Source organism: Oncorhynchus nerka, linkage group LG15, assembly GCF_034236695.1.
Source record: "Oncorhynchus nerka isolate Pitt River linkage group LG15, Oner_Uvic_2.0, whole genome shotgun sequence".
Taxonomy (NCBI): domain Eukaryota; kingdom Metazoa; phylum Chordata; class Actinopteri; order Salmoniformes; family Salmonidae; genus Oncorhynchus; species Oncorhynchus nerka.
The window spans coordinates 22,948,390-22,964,921 of record NC_088410.1 but is presented as its reverse complement, the minus strand read 5'-3'; the positions used below and the strand labels follow the sequence as shown (position 1 = coordinate 22,964,921).

The 16,532-nt window shown below is 49.2% G+C and overlaps 1 protein-coding gene across 1 annotated transcript in view; it reads right to left on the bottom strand.

The window, feature by feature from the left end:
- zgc:92360 (uncharacterized protein LOC436988 homolog) overlaps positions 1-16,532 on the bottom strand; it is a 50,435-nt gene that overhangs the window by 19,162 nt on the left and 14,741 nt on the right. Inside the window, exons 4-8 of the mRNA XM_065001306.1 lie at positions 12,782-12,864; positions 12,427-12,539; positions 5,380-5,526; positions 5,164-5,247; positions 5,021-5,083 (exon numbers count right to left, since the gene is read on the bottom strand). Coding sequence (XP_064857378.1) covers positions 5,021-5,083; positions 5,164-5,247; positions 5,380-5,526; positions 12,427-12,539; positions 12,782-12,864 — 490 coding nt within the window. The remainder of the gene's footprint in view (positions 1-5,020; positions 5,084-5,163; positions 5,248-5,379; positions 5,527-12,426; positions 12,540-12,781; positions 12,865-16,532) is intronic.

Sequence of the window (16,532 nt, the reverse complement as noted above, 5' to 3'; positions counted from 1 at the left end):
CTAAACTCAACAACAAAAATAACAAACTGTATTATGAAGCCAAGATCAATTATATAAAGAATGAAGGAAAACAACTTGAGTACTTTAAATGAAATTATGGGCAGAAAGACAAATTCCACTCCACCTTTTATTGAATCAGATGGCTTATTCATCACAAAACCATTTGATGTTGGCAATTATTTTAATGATTATTGGCAAAGTGGGCAAACTTAGGCAGGAAATTCCAACAACGAACGGAGAGACATCGTATTCATGCATAAAAACAACAAATAATGAAAGAAAAGCATTGCAAGTTTGAATTGTGTAAAGTTAGTGTGGGAGAGGTGGGAAAATTATTGCTAATGATCAAAAATGACAAACCTCCTGGCATTGACAACTTAGATGGAAAGCTACTGTGGATGGTAGCTGACTCTATAGCTGACTCTATAGCCAATCCTATCTGTCATATCTTTAATCTGAGCCTAGAGGAAAGTCTTTGTCCTCGGGCCTGGAGGGAAGCCAAAGTAATTCCGCTACCCAAGAGTGGTAAAGCAGCCTTTACTGGTTCTAACAGCAGACCTATCAGCTTGCTGCCAGCTCTTAGCAAACTGTTGGAAAAAATTGTGTTTGACCAAATACAATGCTATTTCTCTGTAAACAAATGAACAACAGACTTTCAGCATGCTTATAGAGTAGGACACTCAACATGTACTGCACTGACACAAATGACTGATGATTGGTTGAAAGAAATTGATAATAAGGAGATTATGGGAGATGTACTGTTAGATTTCAGTGCAGCCTTTGATATTATTGACCATAACCTGTTGTTGAGAAAACGTATATGTTATGGCTTTACAACCTCTGCCTTATTGTGGATTCAGAGCTATCTATCTAATAGAACTCAAAGGGTTTTCTTTAATGGAAGCTTCTCTAATGTCAAACATGTAAAGTGTGGTGTACCGCAGGGCAGCTCTCTAGGCCCTCTACTCTTTTCTATTTTTAGCTATGACCTGCCACTGGCATTAAAAAAAACATGTGTGTCCATGTATTCTGATAATTCAACCATATACACATCAGCAACCACAGCTAATTAAGTCACTGAATCCCTTAACAAAGAGTTGCAGTCTGTTTTGGAATGGGTGGCCAGTAATAAATTGGTCCTGAACATCTCTAAAATTAAGAGTGTTGTATTTGGTACAAATCCTTCCCTAAGTTCTAGACCTCAGATTAATCTGGTAATGAAGGGTGTGGATGTTGAACAAGTTGAGGAGACTAAATTGTGTGGATGTTGGTCATGGTCAAAACATATAGATAATAGTTGTTAAGATGGGGAGAGGTCTGTCCTTAATAAAGAGATGCTCTGCTTTTTGACACCACATTCCAAAAAGCAAGTCCTGCAGGCTCTAGTTTTGTCTTATCTTGATTATTGTCCAGTCTTGTGGTCGAGTTCTGCAAGGAAAGACCGAGTTAAGCTGCAGCTGACCTAGAACAGAGCGGCACGTCTTGCTCTTCATTATAATCAGAGGGCTGATATAAATACTATGCAGGCCAGTCTCTCTTGGCTAAGAGTTGAGGAGAGACTGACTGCATCACTTCTTCTTTTTGTAAGAATCATTAATGTGTTGAAAATCCCAAATTATTTGCCGCCTGCTACCGACCCCCCTCAGCTCCCAGCTGTGCCCTGGACACCATTTGTGAATTGATCGCCCCCCATCTAGCTTCAGAGTTTGTTCTGTTAGGTGACCTAAACTGGGATATGCTTAACACCCCAGCAGTCCTACAATCTAAGATAGATGTCCTCAATCTCACACAAATCATCAAGGAACCCACCAGGTACAACCATAAATCTGTAAACAAGGGCACCCTCATAGACGTCATCCTGACCAACTGGCCCTCCAAATACACCTCCGCTGTCTTCAACCAAGATCTCAGCGATCACTGCCTCATTGCCTGTATGCGCTACAGATCCGCAGTCAAACGACCACCCCTCATCACTGTCAAACGCTCCCTAAAACACTTCTGCAGGCCTTTCTAATCGACCTGGCCTGGGTATCCTGGAAGGATATTGACCCCATCCCGTCAGTTGAGGATGCCTGGTAATTCTTTAAAAGTAACTTCCTCACCATTTTAGATAAGCATGCTCCGTTCAGAAAATGCAGAACTAAGAACAGATACAGCCCTTGGTTCACTCCAGACCTGACTGCCCTCGACCAGCACAAACACATCCTGTGGCGGACTGCAATAGCATCGAATAGTCCCCGCGATATGCAACTGTTCAGGGAAGTCAGGAACCAATACACGCAGTCAGTCAGGAAAGCCAAGGCCAACTTCTTCAGGCAGAAATTTGCATCCTGTAGCTCTAACTCCAAAAGTTCTGGGACACTGTAAAGTCCATGGAGAACAAGAGCACCTCCTCCCAGCTGCCCACTGCACTGAGGCTAGGTAACACGGTCACCACCAATAAATCCATGATTATCAAAAACTTCAACAAGCATTTCTCAACAGCTGGCCATGCCTTCCTCCTGGCTACTCCAACTTCGGCCAACAACTCCGCCCCCCCCCCCGCAGCTACTCGCCCAAGCCTCTCCAGGTTCTCCTTTACCCAAATCCAGATAGCAGATGTTCTGAAAGAGCTGCAAAACCTGGACCCGTACAAATCAGCTGGGCTTGACAATCTGGACCCTCTATTTCTGAAACTATCCGCCGCCATTGTCGCAACCCCTATTACCAGCCTGTTCAACCTCTCTTTCATATCGTCTGAGATCCCCAAGGATTGGAAAGCTGCCGCAGTCATCCCCCTCTTCAAAGGGGGAGACACCCTAGACCCAAACTGTTACAGACCTATAGCCATCCTGCCCTGCCTATCTAAGGTCTTCGAAAGCCAAGTCAACAAACAGGTCACTGACCACCGTATCTTCTCCGCTGTGCAATCTGGTTTCCGAGCCGGTCACGGGTGCACCTCAGCCACGCTCAAGGTACTAAACAATATCATAACCGCTATCGATAAAAGACAGTACTGTGCATCCGTCTTCATCGACCTGGCCAAGGCTATCGACTCTGTCAATCACCATATTCTTATCGGCAGACTCAGTAGCCTCGGTTTTTCTAATGACTGCCATGCCTGGTTCACCAACTACTTTGCAGACAGAGTTCAGTGTGTCAAATCGGAGGGCATGTTGTCCGGTCCTCTGGCAGTCTCTATGAGGGTGCCACAGGGTTCAATTCTCGGGCTGACTCTTTTCTCTGTATATATCAATGATGTTGCTCTTGCTGCGGGCGATTCCCTGATCCACCTCTACCCCAACGACACCATTCTGTATACTTCCGGCCCTTCCTTGGACACTGTGCTATCTAACCTCCAAACGAGCTTCAACGCCATACAACACTCCTTCCGTGGCCTCCAACTGCTCTTAAACGCTAGTAAAACCAAATGCATGCTTTTCAACCGTTCGCTACATGCACCCGCACGCCCGACTAGCATCACCACCCTGGATGGTTCCGACCTAGAATATGTAGACATCTATAAGTACCTAGGTGTCTGGCTAGACTGTAAACTCTCCTTCCAGACTCATATCAAACATCTCCAATCTAAAATCTAGAGTCGGCTTTCTATTCCGCAACAAAGCCTCCTTCACTCACGCCGCCAAACTTGCCCTAGTAAAACTGACTATCCTACCGATCCTCGACTTCGGCGATGTCATCTACAAAATAGCTTCCAATACTCTACTCAGAAAACTGGATGCAGTTTATCACAGTGCCATCCGTTTTGTTACTAAAGCACCTTATACCACCCACCACTGCGACCTGTATGCTCTAGTCGGCTGGCCCTCGCTACATATTCGTCGCCAGACCCACTGGCTCCAGATCATCTACAAGTCCATGCTAGGTAAAGCTCCGCCTTATCTCAGTTCACTGGTCACGATGGCAACACCCACCCGTAGCACGCGCTCCAGCAGGTGTATCTCACTGATCATCCCTAAAGCCAACACCTCATTTGGCCGCCTTTCGTTCCAGTTCTCTGCTGCCTGTGATTGGAGCGAATTGCAAAAATTGCTGAAGTTGGAGACTTTTATCTCCCTCACCAACTTCAAACATCTGCTATCTGAGCAGCTAAACGATCGCTGCAGCTGTACATAGTCTATCGGTAAATAGCCCACCCAATTTACCTACCTCAACCCATACTGTTTATATTTATTTACTTTTCTGCTCTTTTGCACACCAGTATCTCTACCTGTACATGACCATCTGATCATTTATCACTCCAGTGTTAATCTGCAAAATTGTAATTATTCGCCTACCTCCTCATGCCTTTTGCACACAATGTATATAGACTCTCTTTTTTTCTACTGTGTTATTGACTTGTTAATTGTTTACTCCATGTGTAACTCTGTGTTGTCTGTTCACAATGCTATGCTTTATCTTGGCTAGGTCGCAGTTGTAAATGAGAACTTGTTCTCAACTAGCCTACCTGGTTAAATGAAGGTGAAATAAAAAATAAATACAATAAATAGTCAACTTACACACAGCTCTAACACACACACTTACCCCACCAGACATGCCACCAGGGGTCTTTTCACAGTCTCCAAATCCAGAACAAATTCAAGAAAGCGTACGGTATTATATAGAGACATTATTGCATGGAACTCCATTCCATATCATAATGCTCAAGTGAACAGCAAACCTTTAAAAAACAGATAAAGCATCACCTCACATCACCTCTCCCCTATTTGACCAAGATAGTTTGTATGTATTGATATGAAGGCTACGTTTGCCTTTTTAAATTCATGTAGTTCTGTCCTTGAGCTGTTCTGGTCTATTAATGTTCTGTATTATGTAATGTTTCATGTTCTGTGTTGGACCCCAGGAAGAGAAGCTGCTACTTTCGCTACAGCCAATGGGGATCCTAATATAATACCACATACCAAAGAGGAGAGGTTAGATAAATAGGATATTGAATGGGAATCAATTGTTTGGTCCCCACAATGATAGTAAAATAAACGTGTGAGTGTGTGTTCTCGCGCGCATGGGTGTTTAAACTTACCCTGGGTCCTGTTTTCTCCATATAGCCCTCCTTCAGAAAGTTGCGGGTCAATTTGGGCATCAGCTGAAAAATATGATTAAATGCAGAGTGCTATTGTATGTGTACTTGTATGCGTCCGTGTGTGTGTGTGTGTGTGTACTCACCTCCACATCATTAGCCCCTGGGAAGGCCACCTTTAGATAGTGGAGCTGGATGGCCCTTATAGAGTTGAACCAGTCTACTATATCCTGATGGGGGAGAGAGAGAGAGAGAGAGAGAGAGAGAGAGAGAGAGAGAGAGAGAGAGAGAGAGAAGTGAGCTACCATGCTGAATTGATCCATGCACATCCATATACAGTGACAGACACCCCACACAGCTACCTTGCCGTTGTCGTGGTAGAGGAAGATGTTTCTGGTGTTGTAGTCTTTCAGGTAGGTGATCTGTAGTCCGTTGGGGTTACCTATCTTCTCTGGCTGGAAGGCTGCGTTGATAGAGTCCACCTTTATCACCGCTTTAGGCTCCTTAGCCTAGAGAGAGGGGAGGGACAGAGAGAGTTAGGGGTGGTGGAGGGGAGGGAGAGAGAGAGTTAGAGGTTGTGGAGGGGAGGGAGAGAGAGAGTTAGGGGTGGTGGAGGGGAGGGACAGAGAGAGTTAGGGGTTGTGGAGGGAGGGAGAGAGAGAGTTAGGGGTGGTGGAGGGGAGGGAGGGAGAGAGAGAGTTAGGGGTGGTGGAAGGGAGGGGAGGGGAGGGACAGAGAGAGTTAGGGGTGGTGGAGGGGAGGGAGAGAGAGAGTTAGAGGTTGTGGAGGGAGGGAGAGAGAGAGTTAGGAGTGGTGGAGGGGAGGGACAGAGAGAGAGTTAGGGGTGGTGGAGGGGAGGGAGAGAGAGAGTTAGGGGTGGTGGAGGGGAGGGAAAGAGATAGTTAGAGGTGGTGGAGGGGAGGGAGAGAGAGAGTTAGGGGTGGTGGAGGGGAGGGACAGAGAGAGTTAGGGGTGGTGGAGGGGAGGGGCAGAGATAGTTAGAGGTGGTGGAGGGGAGGGAGAGAGAGAGTTAGGGGTGGTGGAGGGAGGGACAGAGAGAGTTAGGGGTGGTGGAGGGGAGGGAGAAAAAGAGTTAGAGGTTGTGGATGGGGAGGGAGAGAGAGAGTTAGGGGTGGTGGAGGGGAGGGAGAGAGAGAGTTAGGGGTGGTGGAGGGGAGGGACAGAGAGAGTTAGGGGTGGTGGAGGGGGGGAGAGAGAGAGTTAGGGGTGGTGGAGGGGAGGGACAGAGAGAGTTAGGGTGGTGGAGGGGAGGGACAGAGATAGTTAGAGGTGGTGGAGGGAGGGAGAGAGAGAGTTAGGGGTGGTGGAGGGGAGGGACAGAGAGAGTTAGGGGTGGTGGAGGGAGGGAGAAAAAGAGTTAGAGGTTGTGGATGGGGAGGGAGAGAGAGAGTTAGGGGTGGTGGAGGGAGGGAGAGAGAGAGTTAGGGGGTGAGAGGGGGGATGGAGGGGATGGAGAGAGTTAGGGGGTGACAGGGGAGGGATAGAGAGAGTTAGGGGGTGAGAGGGGGGAGGGGAGAGAGAGAGTTAGGGGTGGTGGAGGGGAGGGAGAGAGAGTTAGAGGTGGTGGAGGGGGAGGGAGGGACAGAGATAGTTAGAGGTGGTGGAGGGGAGGGACAGAGAGAGAGTTAGAGGTGGTGGAGGGGAGGGGAGGGACAGAGAGAGTTAGGGGTGGTGGAGGGAGGGAGAGAGAGAGTTAGAGGTTGTGGATGGGGAGGGAGAGAGAGAGTTAGGGGTGGTGGAGGGGAGGGAGAGAGAGAGTTAGAGGTTGTGGATGGGGAGGGAGAGAGAGAGTTAGGGGTGGTGGAGGGGAGGGAGAAAAAGAGTTAGAGGTTGTGGATGGGGAGGAGAGAGAGAGTTAGGGGTGGTGGAGGGAGGGAGAGATAGTTAGAGGTTGTGGATGGGGAGGGAGAGAGAGTTAGGGGTGGTGGAGGGGAGGAGAGAGAGTTAGAGGTGGTGGAGGGGGAGAGAGAGTTAGAGGTGGTGGAGGGGAGGGACAGAGAGAGAGTTAGGGGGTGAGGGAGGGAGAGAGAGAGTTAGGGGGGTGAGAGGGGATGGAGAGAGAGAGTTAGGGGGGTGGTGGGGGGGTGGAAGAGGAGGGGATGGAGAGAGTTAGGTATGGGGGGGTGATCGGCTGGATACTGGAACCATCAGATCCTCCTCTCCCCCCTCTCCGAGGGGGGGAGGGATAGAGAGAGTCCCCCAGGGGTGAGAAGTCACTTGGGAGAGAGAGAGTTAGGGGGGTGAGACCAGGCGGAGGGAGAGATGAGAGTTAGGAGGGTGAGAGGGGAGGGAGAGAGAGTTAGGGGGTGAGAGGGGATCCAGGGAGAGCTGTTGGGGAGGTGAGAGAGAGAGTTAGAGGTGGAGAGAGGGGAAGGAGTTAGAGAGTGGCCTGCTCGCCTCCCTACCACTGAGGAAGTACAGTTCCTCTGCAGAGTCAAAAGCTTCTCTGGCCCCCAATGGTGGAAGAGGAGACGCCAGGACAGCGGAGTTAGGGGTGGTGGAGGGGATGGAAAGAGGAGGGCAGAGGGGTGGTGTAGGGACATTGGAGGGTAAGGTGGCAGGTAAGGTATGGGATGTCAGGCTGAAGGGGGAGTGGAGGTGGATTAAAAGGGGGAGAGAGGGGTAGGGTGCACCCGGTGGAGGAGCTGCACATCTTTGTTGACACAAGCACCCACTTTGCATATTATGAATAATACTTTGCCAACAGTAGTTACTGTATATGCCAAGGACTCATTGGTGGGGGGATTAGCACTTTAGAAGGGGAACAAATGGGCTCCAACATCTTAAGTGGAACGAACACAAGAGTAATTTAGACAAGTTGGCTTAATCCCCTTTCAAATCCCCAGGAGGCAGACCTGGACATCTGATAGACTTCAGGACTCTCCAAGTTCAACCCAATTGGTAGGTTTCCATGAGAACTACAACTAAACACTTCCTCGGCTGACTGTGTAAGTAGGCATTGCCTTCCCCCAGGCAATCGCCTCGACTCACAGTAGCACCCACACTGCATCACAAACACTCACTCACACATTCACACTCAATCCCCTTTCACCGTTGTAAAATGCAAAGTGAAATACTTTCTGGAAGCCAGCAGAGTTAGGTATTAGACACAAAGTTACTTAACAAAGTTTAATGTGACAACTGCAGTACTTAGCACAGGATTGGTCTCAAATTTGTTTAGTACTTTTAAACTGAGACAGAGAGTTGGAGGGGGGAGAGAGAGTTGTCTGAACCTGCTGTATTGTAACGTGGCAGACCTTCCTGTGACTCAGTGGTTAGGAAGGTGTGTGTGTTGTGTGTTCTACAGGGTAGGGCAGGCTGCAGGCCTTCCTGTGACTCAGTGGTGAGGAAGGTGTGTGTGTTGTGTGTTCTACAGGGTAGGGCAGGCTGCAGGCCTTCCTGTGACTCAGTGGTTAGGAAGGTGTGTGTGTTGTGTGTTCTACAGGGTAGGGCAGGCTGCAGGCCTTCCTGTGACTCAGTGGTTAGGAAGGTGTGTGTGTTGTGTGTTCTACAAGGTAGGGCAGGCTGCAGACCTTCCTGTGACTCAGTGGTTAGGAAGGTGTGTGTGTTGTGTGTCCTACAGGGTAGGGCAGGCTGCAGGCCTTCCTGTGACTCAGTGGTTAGGAAGGTGTGTGTGTTGTGTGTTCTACAGGGTAGGGCAGGCTGCAGACCTTCCTGTGACTCAGTGGTTAGGAAGGTGTGTGTTGTGTGTTCTACAGGGTAGGGCAGGCTGCAGGCCTTCCTGTGACTCAGTGGTTAGGAAGGTGTGTGTGTTGTGTGTCCTACAGGGTAGGGCAGGCTGCAGGCCTTCCTGTGACTCAGTGGTTAGGAAGGTGTGTGTGTTGTGTGTTCTACAGGGTAGGGCAGGCTGCAGGCCTTCCTGTGACTCAGTGGTTAGGAAGGTGTGTGTGTTGTGTGTCCTACAGGGTAGGGCAGGCTGCAGGCCTTCCTGTGACTCAGTGGTTAGGAAGGTGTGTGTGTTGTGTGTTCTACAGGGTAGGGCAGGCTGCAGACCTTCCTGTGACTCAGTGGTTAGGAAGGTGTGTGTGTTGTGTGTTCTACAGGGTAGGGCAGGCTGCAGGCCTTCCTGTGACTCAGTGGTTAGGAAGGTGTGTGTGTTGTGTGTTCTACAGGGTAGGGCAGGCTGCAGGCCTTCCTGTGACTCAGTGGTTAGGAAGGTGTGTGTGTTGTGTGTTCTACAGGGTAGGGCAGGCTGCAGGCCTTCCTGTGACTCAGTGGTTAGGAAGGTGTGTGTGTTGTGTGTTCTACAGGGTAGGGCAGGCTGCAGGCCTTCCTGTGACTCAGTGGTTAGGAAGGTGTGTGTGTTGTGTGTTCTACAGGGTAGGGCAGGCTGCAGGCCTTCCTGTGACTCAGTGGTTAGGAAGGTGTGTGTGTTGTGTGTTCTACAGGGTAGGGCAGGCTGCAGGCCTTCCTGTGACTCAGTGGTTAGGAAGGTGTGTGTGTTGTGTGTTCTACAGGGTAGGGCAGGCTGCAGGCCTTCCTGTGACTCAGTGGTTAGGAAGGTGTGTGTGTTGTGTGTTCTACAGGGTAGGGCAGGCTGCAGGCCTTCCTGTGACTCAGTGGTTAGGAAGGTGTGTGTGTTGTGTGTCCTACAGGGTAGGGCAGGCTGCAGGCCTTCCTGTGACTCAGTGGTTAGGAAGGTGTGTGTGTTGTGTGTTCTACAGGGTAGGGCAGGCTGCAGGCCTTCCTGTGACTCAGTGGTTAGGAAGGTGTGTGTGTTGTGTGTTCTACAGGGTAGGGCAGGATGCAGGCCTTCCTGTGACTCAGTGGTTAGGAAGGTGTGTGTGTTGTGTGTTCTACAGGGTAGGGCGGGCTGCAGGCCTTCCTGTGAGTCAGTGGTTAGGAAGGTGTGTGTGTTGTGTGTTCTACAGGGTAGGGCGGGCTGCAGGCCTTCCTGTGACTCAGTGGTTAGGAAGGTGTGTGTGTTGTGTGTTCTACAGGGTAGGGCGGGCTGCAGGCCTTCCTGTGACTCAGTGGTTAGGAAGGTGTGTGTGTTGTGTGTCCTACAGGGTAGGGCGGGCTGCAGGCCTTCCTGTGACTTAGTGGTTAGGAAGGTGTGTGTGTTGTGTGTTCTACAGGGTAGGGCGGGCTGCAGGCCTTCCTGTGACTCAGTGGTTAGGAAGGTGTGTGTGTTGTGTGTCCTACAGGGTAGGGCGGGCTGCAGGCCTTCCTGTGACTCAGTGGTTAGGAAGGTGTGTGTGTTGTGTGTTCTACAGGGTAGGGCAGGCTGCAGGCCTTCCTGTGACTCAGTGGTTAGGAAGGTGTGTGTGTTGTGTGTTCTACAGGGTAGGGCAGGCTGCAGGCCTTCCTGTGACTCAGTGGTTAGGAAGGTGTGTGTGTTGTGTGTTCTACAGGGTAGGGCAGGCTGCAGGCCTTCCTGTGACTCAGTGGTTAGGAAGGTGTGTGTGTTGTGTGTTCTACAGGGTAGGGCAGGCTGCAGGCCTTCCTGTGACTCAGTGGTTAGGAAGGTGTGTGTGTTGTGTGTTCTACAGGGTAGGGCAGGCTGCAGGCCTTCCTGTGACTCAGTGGTTAGGAAGGTGTGTGTGTTGTGTGTTCTACAGGGTAGGGCAGGATGCGGGCCTTCCTGTGACTCAGTGGTTAGGAAGGTGTGTGTGTTGTGTGTTCTACAGGGTAGGGCAGGCTGCAGGCCTTCCTGTGACTCAGTGGTTAGGAAGGTGTGTGTTGTGTGTTCTACAGGGTAGGGCAGGCTGCAGGCCTTCCTGTGACTCAGTGGTTAGGAAGGTGTGTGTTGTGTGTTCTACAGGGTAGGGCAGGCTGCAGGCCTTCCTGTGACTCAGTGGTTAGGAAGGTGTGTGTGTTGTGTGTTCTACAGGGTAGGGCAGGCTGCAGGCCTTCCTGTGACTCAGTGGTTAGGAAGGTGTGTGTGTTGTGTGTTCTACAGGGTAGGGCAGGATGCAGGCCTTCCTGTGACTCAGTGGTTAGGAAGGTGTGTGTGTTGTGTGTTCTACAGGGTAGGGCAGGCTGCAGGCCTTCCTGTGACTCAGTGGTTAGGAAGGTGTGTGTGTTGTGTGTTCTACAGGGTAGGGCAGGCTGCAGGCCTTCCTGTGACTCAGTGGTTAGGAAGGTGTGTGTTGTGTGTTCTACAGGGTAGGGCAGGCTGCAGGCCTTCCTGTGACTCAGTGGTTAGGAAGGTGTGTGTTGTGTGTTCTACAGGGTAGGGCAGGCTACAGAATAGTATCAAAGCTAAAAGAGTTTGTCTCAGTATTTGTATGATTATAACAGTCACTCAGAAAGTATTCAGACCCCTTGGCTTTTTCCACATTTTGTTACGTTACAGCCTTATTATAAAAATAATTCAATGACTTTTTTACCTTATTGATCTCCACACAATACCCCATAATGACATCACAATACCCCATAATGACATCACAATACCCCATAATGACATCACAATACCCCATAATGACAAAGAAAAAACTGTTTGTTATACATGTTTGTAAATGTATAAAAAAAATACAATATAACACATTTACATAAGTATTCAGACCCTTTACTCAGTACTTTGTTGAAGCACCTGTGGCAGTGATTACAGCCTCGAGTCTTCTTGGATTTGACGCTACAAGCTTGGCACACCTGTATTTGGGGAATTTCTCCTGATTTTATCTGCCGATCCTCTCAAGCTCTGTCAGGTTGGATGGTGAGCGTCGCTGCAGAGCTATTTTCTTCCATCTTCACAGAGGAACTCATCGGATCCTTGGTTACCTACCTGACCAAGGCCCTTCTCCACCGATTGCTCAGTTTGGCTGGCCAGCTCTAGGAAGAGTCTTGGTGGTTCCAAACTTCTTTCATTTAAGAATGATGGAGGCCTGTGTTCTTGGGGACCTTCAATGCTGCAGAAATGTTTTGGTTCCCTTCCCCAGATCTGTGCCGCGACACAATCCTGTCTCGGAGCTCTACGGACAATTCCTTTGACCTCATGGCTTGGTTTTTGCTCCGACGTGCACTGTGAACTGTGTGACCTTATATAGACAGGTGCGTGCCTTTCCAAATAATGTCCAATCAATTGAATTTACCCAAGGTGGACTCCAATCAAGTTGTAGAAAAACTTCAAGAAACAAAATTCACCTGAGTATCATAGCAACAGGTCTGAATACTTATGTAAATAAGGTATTTCAGTATTTTATTTGTAATGAATTTACAAACAATTCTAAAAACCTGTTTTCGCTTTGTCATTATGGGGTATTGTGTGTATATTGATGAGGAAACATTTTAATTTAACCCATTTTAGAATAAGGCTGTAACGTAACAAAATGTGAAAAGTCAAGGGGTCTGAATACTTTCCGTAGGTACTCTATGTTGAAGAGAGTGTTTGTTAGATGAAGACAGCAATAAATAGTCAGACTTACATCATACTTGGTGAAGTATTTCAGTGTCCCCTCTCTTTCTGAGAGAACGAATCGTCGGTTGAGGAACTGACCGTTGTCCCGCCCCCTTTTCATCAACATTCCATCCCTCGTTCCTGTCAGTGACACAGTGACAAGCTTCTCATCAGTGCATATTTGTGTGTGTGTGTGTCTGTGTGTGTGTGTGCGTGAGTGTGTGTGTATGTGAGCATGAGTGTGTGATGCGTTGTGTGTGTGTGTGTGTGTGTGTGTGTGTGTGTGTGTGTGTGTGTGTGTGGGTGTGTGTGTGTGTGTGTGTGTCTGTGTGTGTGTATGTGAGCATGAGTGTGTGATGCGTTGTGTGTGTGTGTGTCCTCACCCTCCTCATAGGTCTGTTTCTTCCCTTCCCCTGTAAACTCTTTCCTCTCGTACTTCGCTCTGATCCACTGCTCCCTCAGGACCCTGGACACACACACACACACACACACACACACACACACACACACACACACACACACACACGCACACACACACACACACGCACACACACGCACACACACGCACACACACACACACACACCGATATGATATATTAGAAATCAGGAAAACTTCTCAAAATCCCCAGACAACCAAACTACATGAAAGCTCTACACACAAAACGTATATTAACTAATTACGGTCATTGTGAGAACAGCAGAACAGAGAGTTACAGTGAGTGTTATAGTGAGTGTTATAGTGAGTGTTACAGTGAGTATTATAGTGAGTGTTACAGTGAGTGTTACAGTGAGTGTTATAGTGAGTGTTATAGTGAGTGTTACAGTGAGTGTTATAGTGAGTGTTACAGTGAGTGTTATAGTGAGTGTTATAGTGAGTGTTACAGTGAGTGTTATAGTGAGTGTTACAGTGAGTGTTATAGTGAGTGTTACAGTGAGTGTTATAGTGAGTGTTACAGTGAGTGTTATAGTGAGTGTTACAGTGAGTGTTACAGTGAGTGTTATAGTGAGTGTTACAGTGAGTGTTACAGTGAGTGTAATAGTGAGTGTTACAATGAGTGTTACAGTGAGTGAGTGTTACAGTGAGTGTTATATTGAGTGTTATAGTGAGTGTTACCGTGAGTGTTATAGTGAGTGTTACAATGAGTGTTACAGTGAGTGTTATAGTGAGTGTTATAGTGAGTGTTACAGTGAGTGTTATAGTGAGTGTTACAGTGAGTGTTACAGTGAGTGTTATAGTGAGTGTTACAGTGAGTGTTATAGTGAGTGTTATATTGAGTGTTACAGTGAGTGTTATATTGAGTGTTACAGTGAGTGTTACAGTGAGTGTTATAGTGAGTGTTACAGTAAGTGTTACAGTGAGTGAGTGTTATAGTGAGTGTTACAGTAAGTGTTACAGTGAGTGTTATAGTGAGTGTTACAGTAAGTGTTACAGTGAGTGAGTGTTACAGTAAGTGTTACAGTGAGTGTTATATTGAGTGTTACAGTGAGTGTTATAATGAGTGTTATAGTGAGTGTTATTGTGAGCATTTGTGAGGACAGACACTCTTTGTAGGCCAGGTGTAGAACAGATACTCTCTGTAGGCCAGGTGTAGAACGGATACTCTCTGTAGGCCAGGTGTAGAACAGATACTCTCTGTAGGCCAGGTGTAGAACAGACACTCTCTGTAGGCCAGGTGTAGAACAGACACTCTCTGTAGGCCAGGTGTAGAACAGATACTCTCTGTAGGCCAGGTGTAGGACAGATACTCCCTGACCTCACGAGTCTCAGAGAACACTACTGATACCACTGTACCACAGCACTGGGCCTGGCCTCACGAGGCTCAGAGAACACTACTGATACCACTGTACCACAGCACTGGGCCTGGCCTCACGAGGCTCAGAGAACACTACTGATATCACTGTACCACAGCACTGGGCCTGGCCTCACGAGGCTCAGAGAACACTACTGATATCACTGTACCACAGCACTGGGCCTGGCCTCACGAGGCTCAGAGAACACTACTGATACCACTGTACCACAGCACTGGGCCTGGCCTCACGAGGCTCAGAGAACACTACTGATACCACTGTACCACAGCACTGGGCCTGGCCTACCACAGCACTGGGCCTGGCCTCACGAGGCTCAGAGAACACTACTGATACTGATACCACTGTACCACAGCACTGGGCCTGGCCTCACGAGGCTCAGAGAACACTACTGATACCACTGTACCACAGCACACGAGGCTCAGAGAACACTACTGATATCACTGTACCACAGCACTGGGCCTGGCCTCACGAGGCTCAGAGAACACTACTCACGAGCACTGGGCCTGGCCTCACGAGGCTCAGAGAACACTACTGATACCACTGTACCACAGCACTGGGCCTGGCCTCACGAGGCTCAGAGAACACTACTGATACCACTGTACCACAGCACTGGGCCTGGCCTCACGAGGCTCAGAGAACACTACTGATACCACTGTACCACAGCACTGGGCCTGGCCTCACGAGGCTCAGAGAACACTACTGATATCACTGTACCACAGCACTGGGCCTGGCCTCACGAGGCTCAGAGAACACTACTGATACCACTGTACCACAGCACTGGGCCTGGCCTCACGAGGCTCAGAGAACACTACTGATACCACTGTACCACAGCACTGGGCCTGGCCTCACGAGGCTCAGAGAACACTACTGATACCACTGTACTGATACCACTGTACCACAGCACTGGGCCTGGCCTCACGAGGCTCAGAGAACACTACTGATATCACTGTACCACAGCACTGGGCCTGGCCTCACGAGGCTCAGAGAACACTACTGATACCACTGTACCACAGCACTGGGCCTGGCCTCACGAGGCTCAGAGAACACTACCACTGACCACCACTGTACCACAGCACTGGGCCTGGGCCTCAGAGAACACACTGGAGGCTCAGAGAACACTACTGATATCACTGTACCACAGCACTGGGCCTGGCCTCACGAGGCTCAGAGAACACTACTGATATCACTGTACCACAGCACTGGGCCTGGCCTCACGAGGCTCAGAGAACACTACTGATACCACTGTACCACAGCACTGGGCCTGGCCTCACGAGGCTCAGAGAACACTACTGATACCACTGTACACAGCACTGGGCCTGGCCTCACTGAACACTACTGATACCACTGTACCACAGCACTGGGCCTGGGAACACTACTGTACCACAGCACTCACGAGGCTCAGAGAACACTACTGATACCACTGTACCACAGCACTGGGCCTGGCCTCACGAGGCTCAGAGAACACTACTGATATCACTGTACCACAGCACTGGGCCTGGCCTCACGAGGCTCAGAGAACACTACTGATACCACTGTACCACAGCACTGGGCCTGGCCTCACGAGGCTCAGAGAACACTACTGATATCACTGTACCACAGCACTGGGCCTGAGGCTCAGAGAACACTACTGATATCACTGTACCACAGCACTGGGCCTGGCCTCACGAGGCTCAGAGAACACTACTGATACCACTGTACCACAGCACTGGCCTCACGAGGCTCAGAGAACACTACTGATACCACTGTACCACAGCACTGGGCCTGGCCTCACGAGGCTCAGAGAACACTACTGATACCACTGTACCACAGCACTGGGCCTGGCCTCACAAGGCTCAGAGAACACTACTGATATCACTGTACCACAGCACTGGGCCTGGCGAGGCTCAGAGAACACTACTGATATCACTACCACAGCACTGGGGCTCAGGCTCAGAGAACACTACTGATACCACTGTACCACAGCACTGGCCTCACGAGGCTCAGAGAACACTACTGATACCACTGTACCACAGCACTGGGCCTGGCCTCACGAGGCTCAGAGAACACTACTGATACCACTGTACCACAGCACTGGGCCTGAACTCACGAGGCTCAGAGAACACTACTGATATCACTGTACCACAGCACTGGGCCTGGCCTCACGAGGCTCAGAGAACACTACTGATACCACTGTACCACAGCAGTTCACAATGATCTAACAATCAGAGAGAGTTATTGATGATACTGATGGAAACAGCTCATTATCTGTAACCACGTGGAATTAAAAGGTCAAAAATAAACATTCATCCATATTACGGCAAATTCCCAGATCAGGTTGGATTCTAT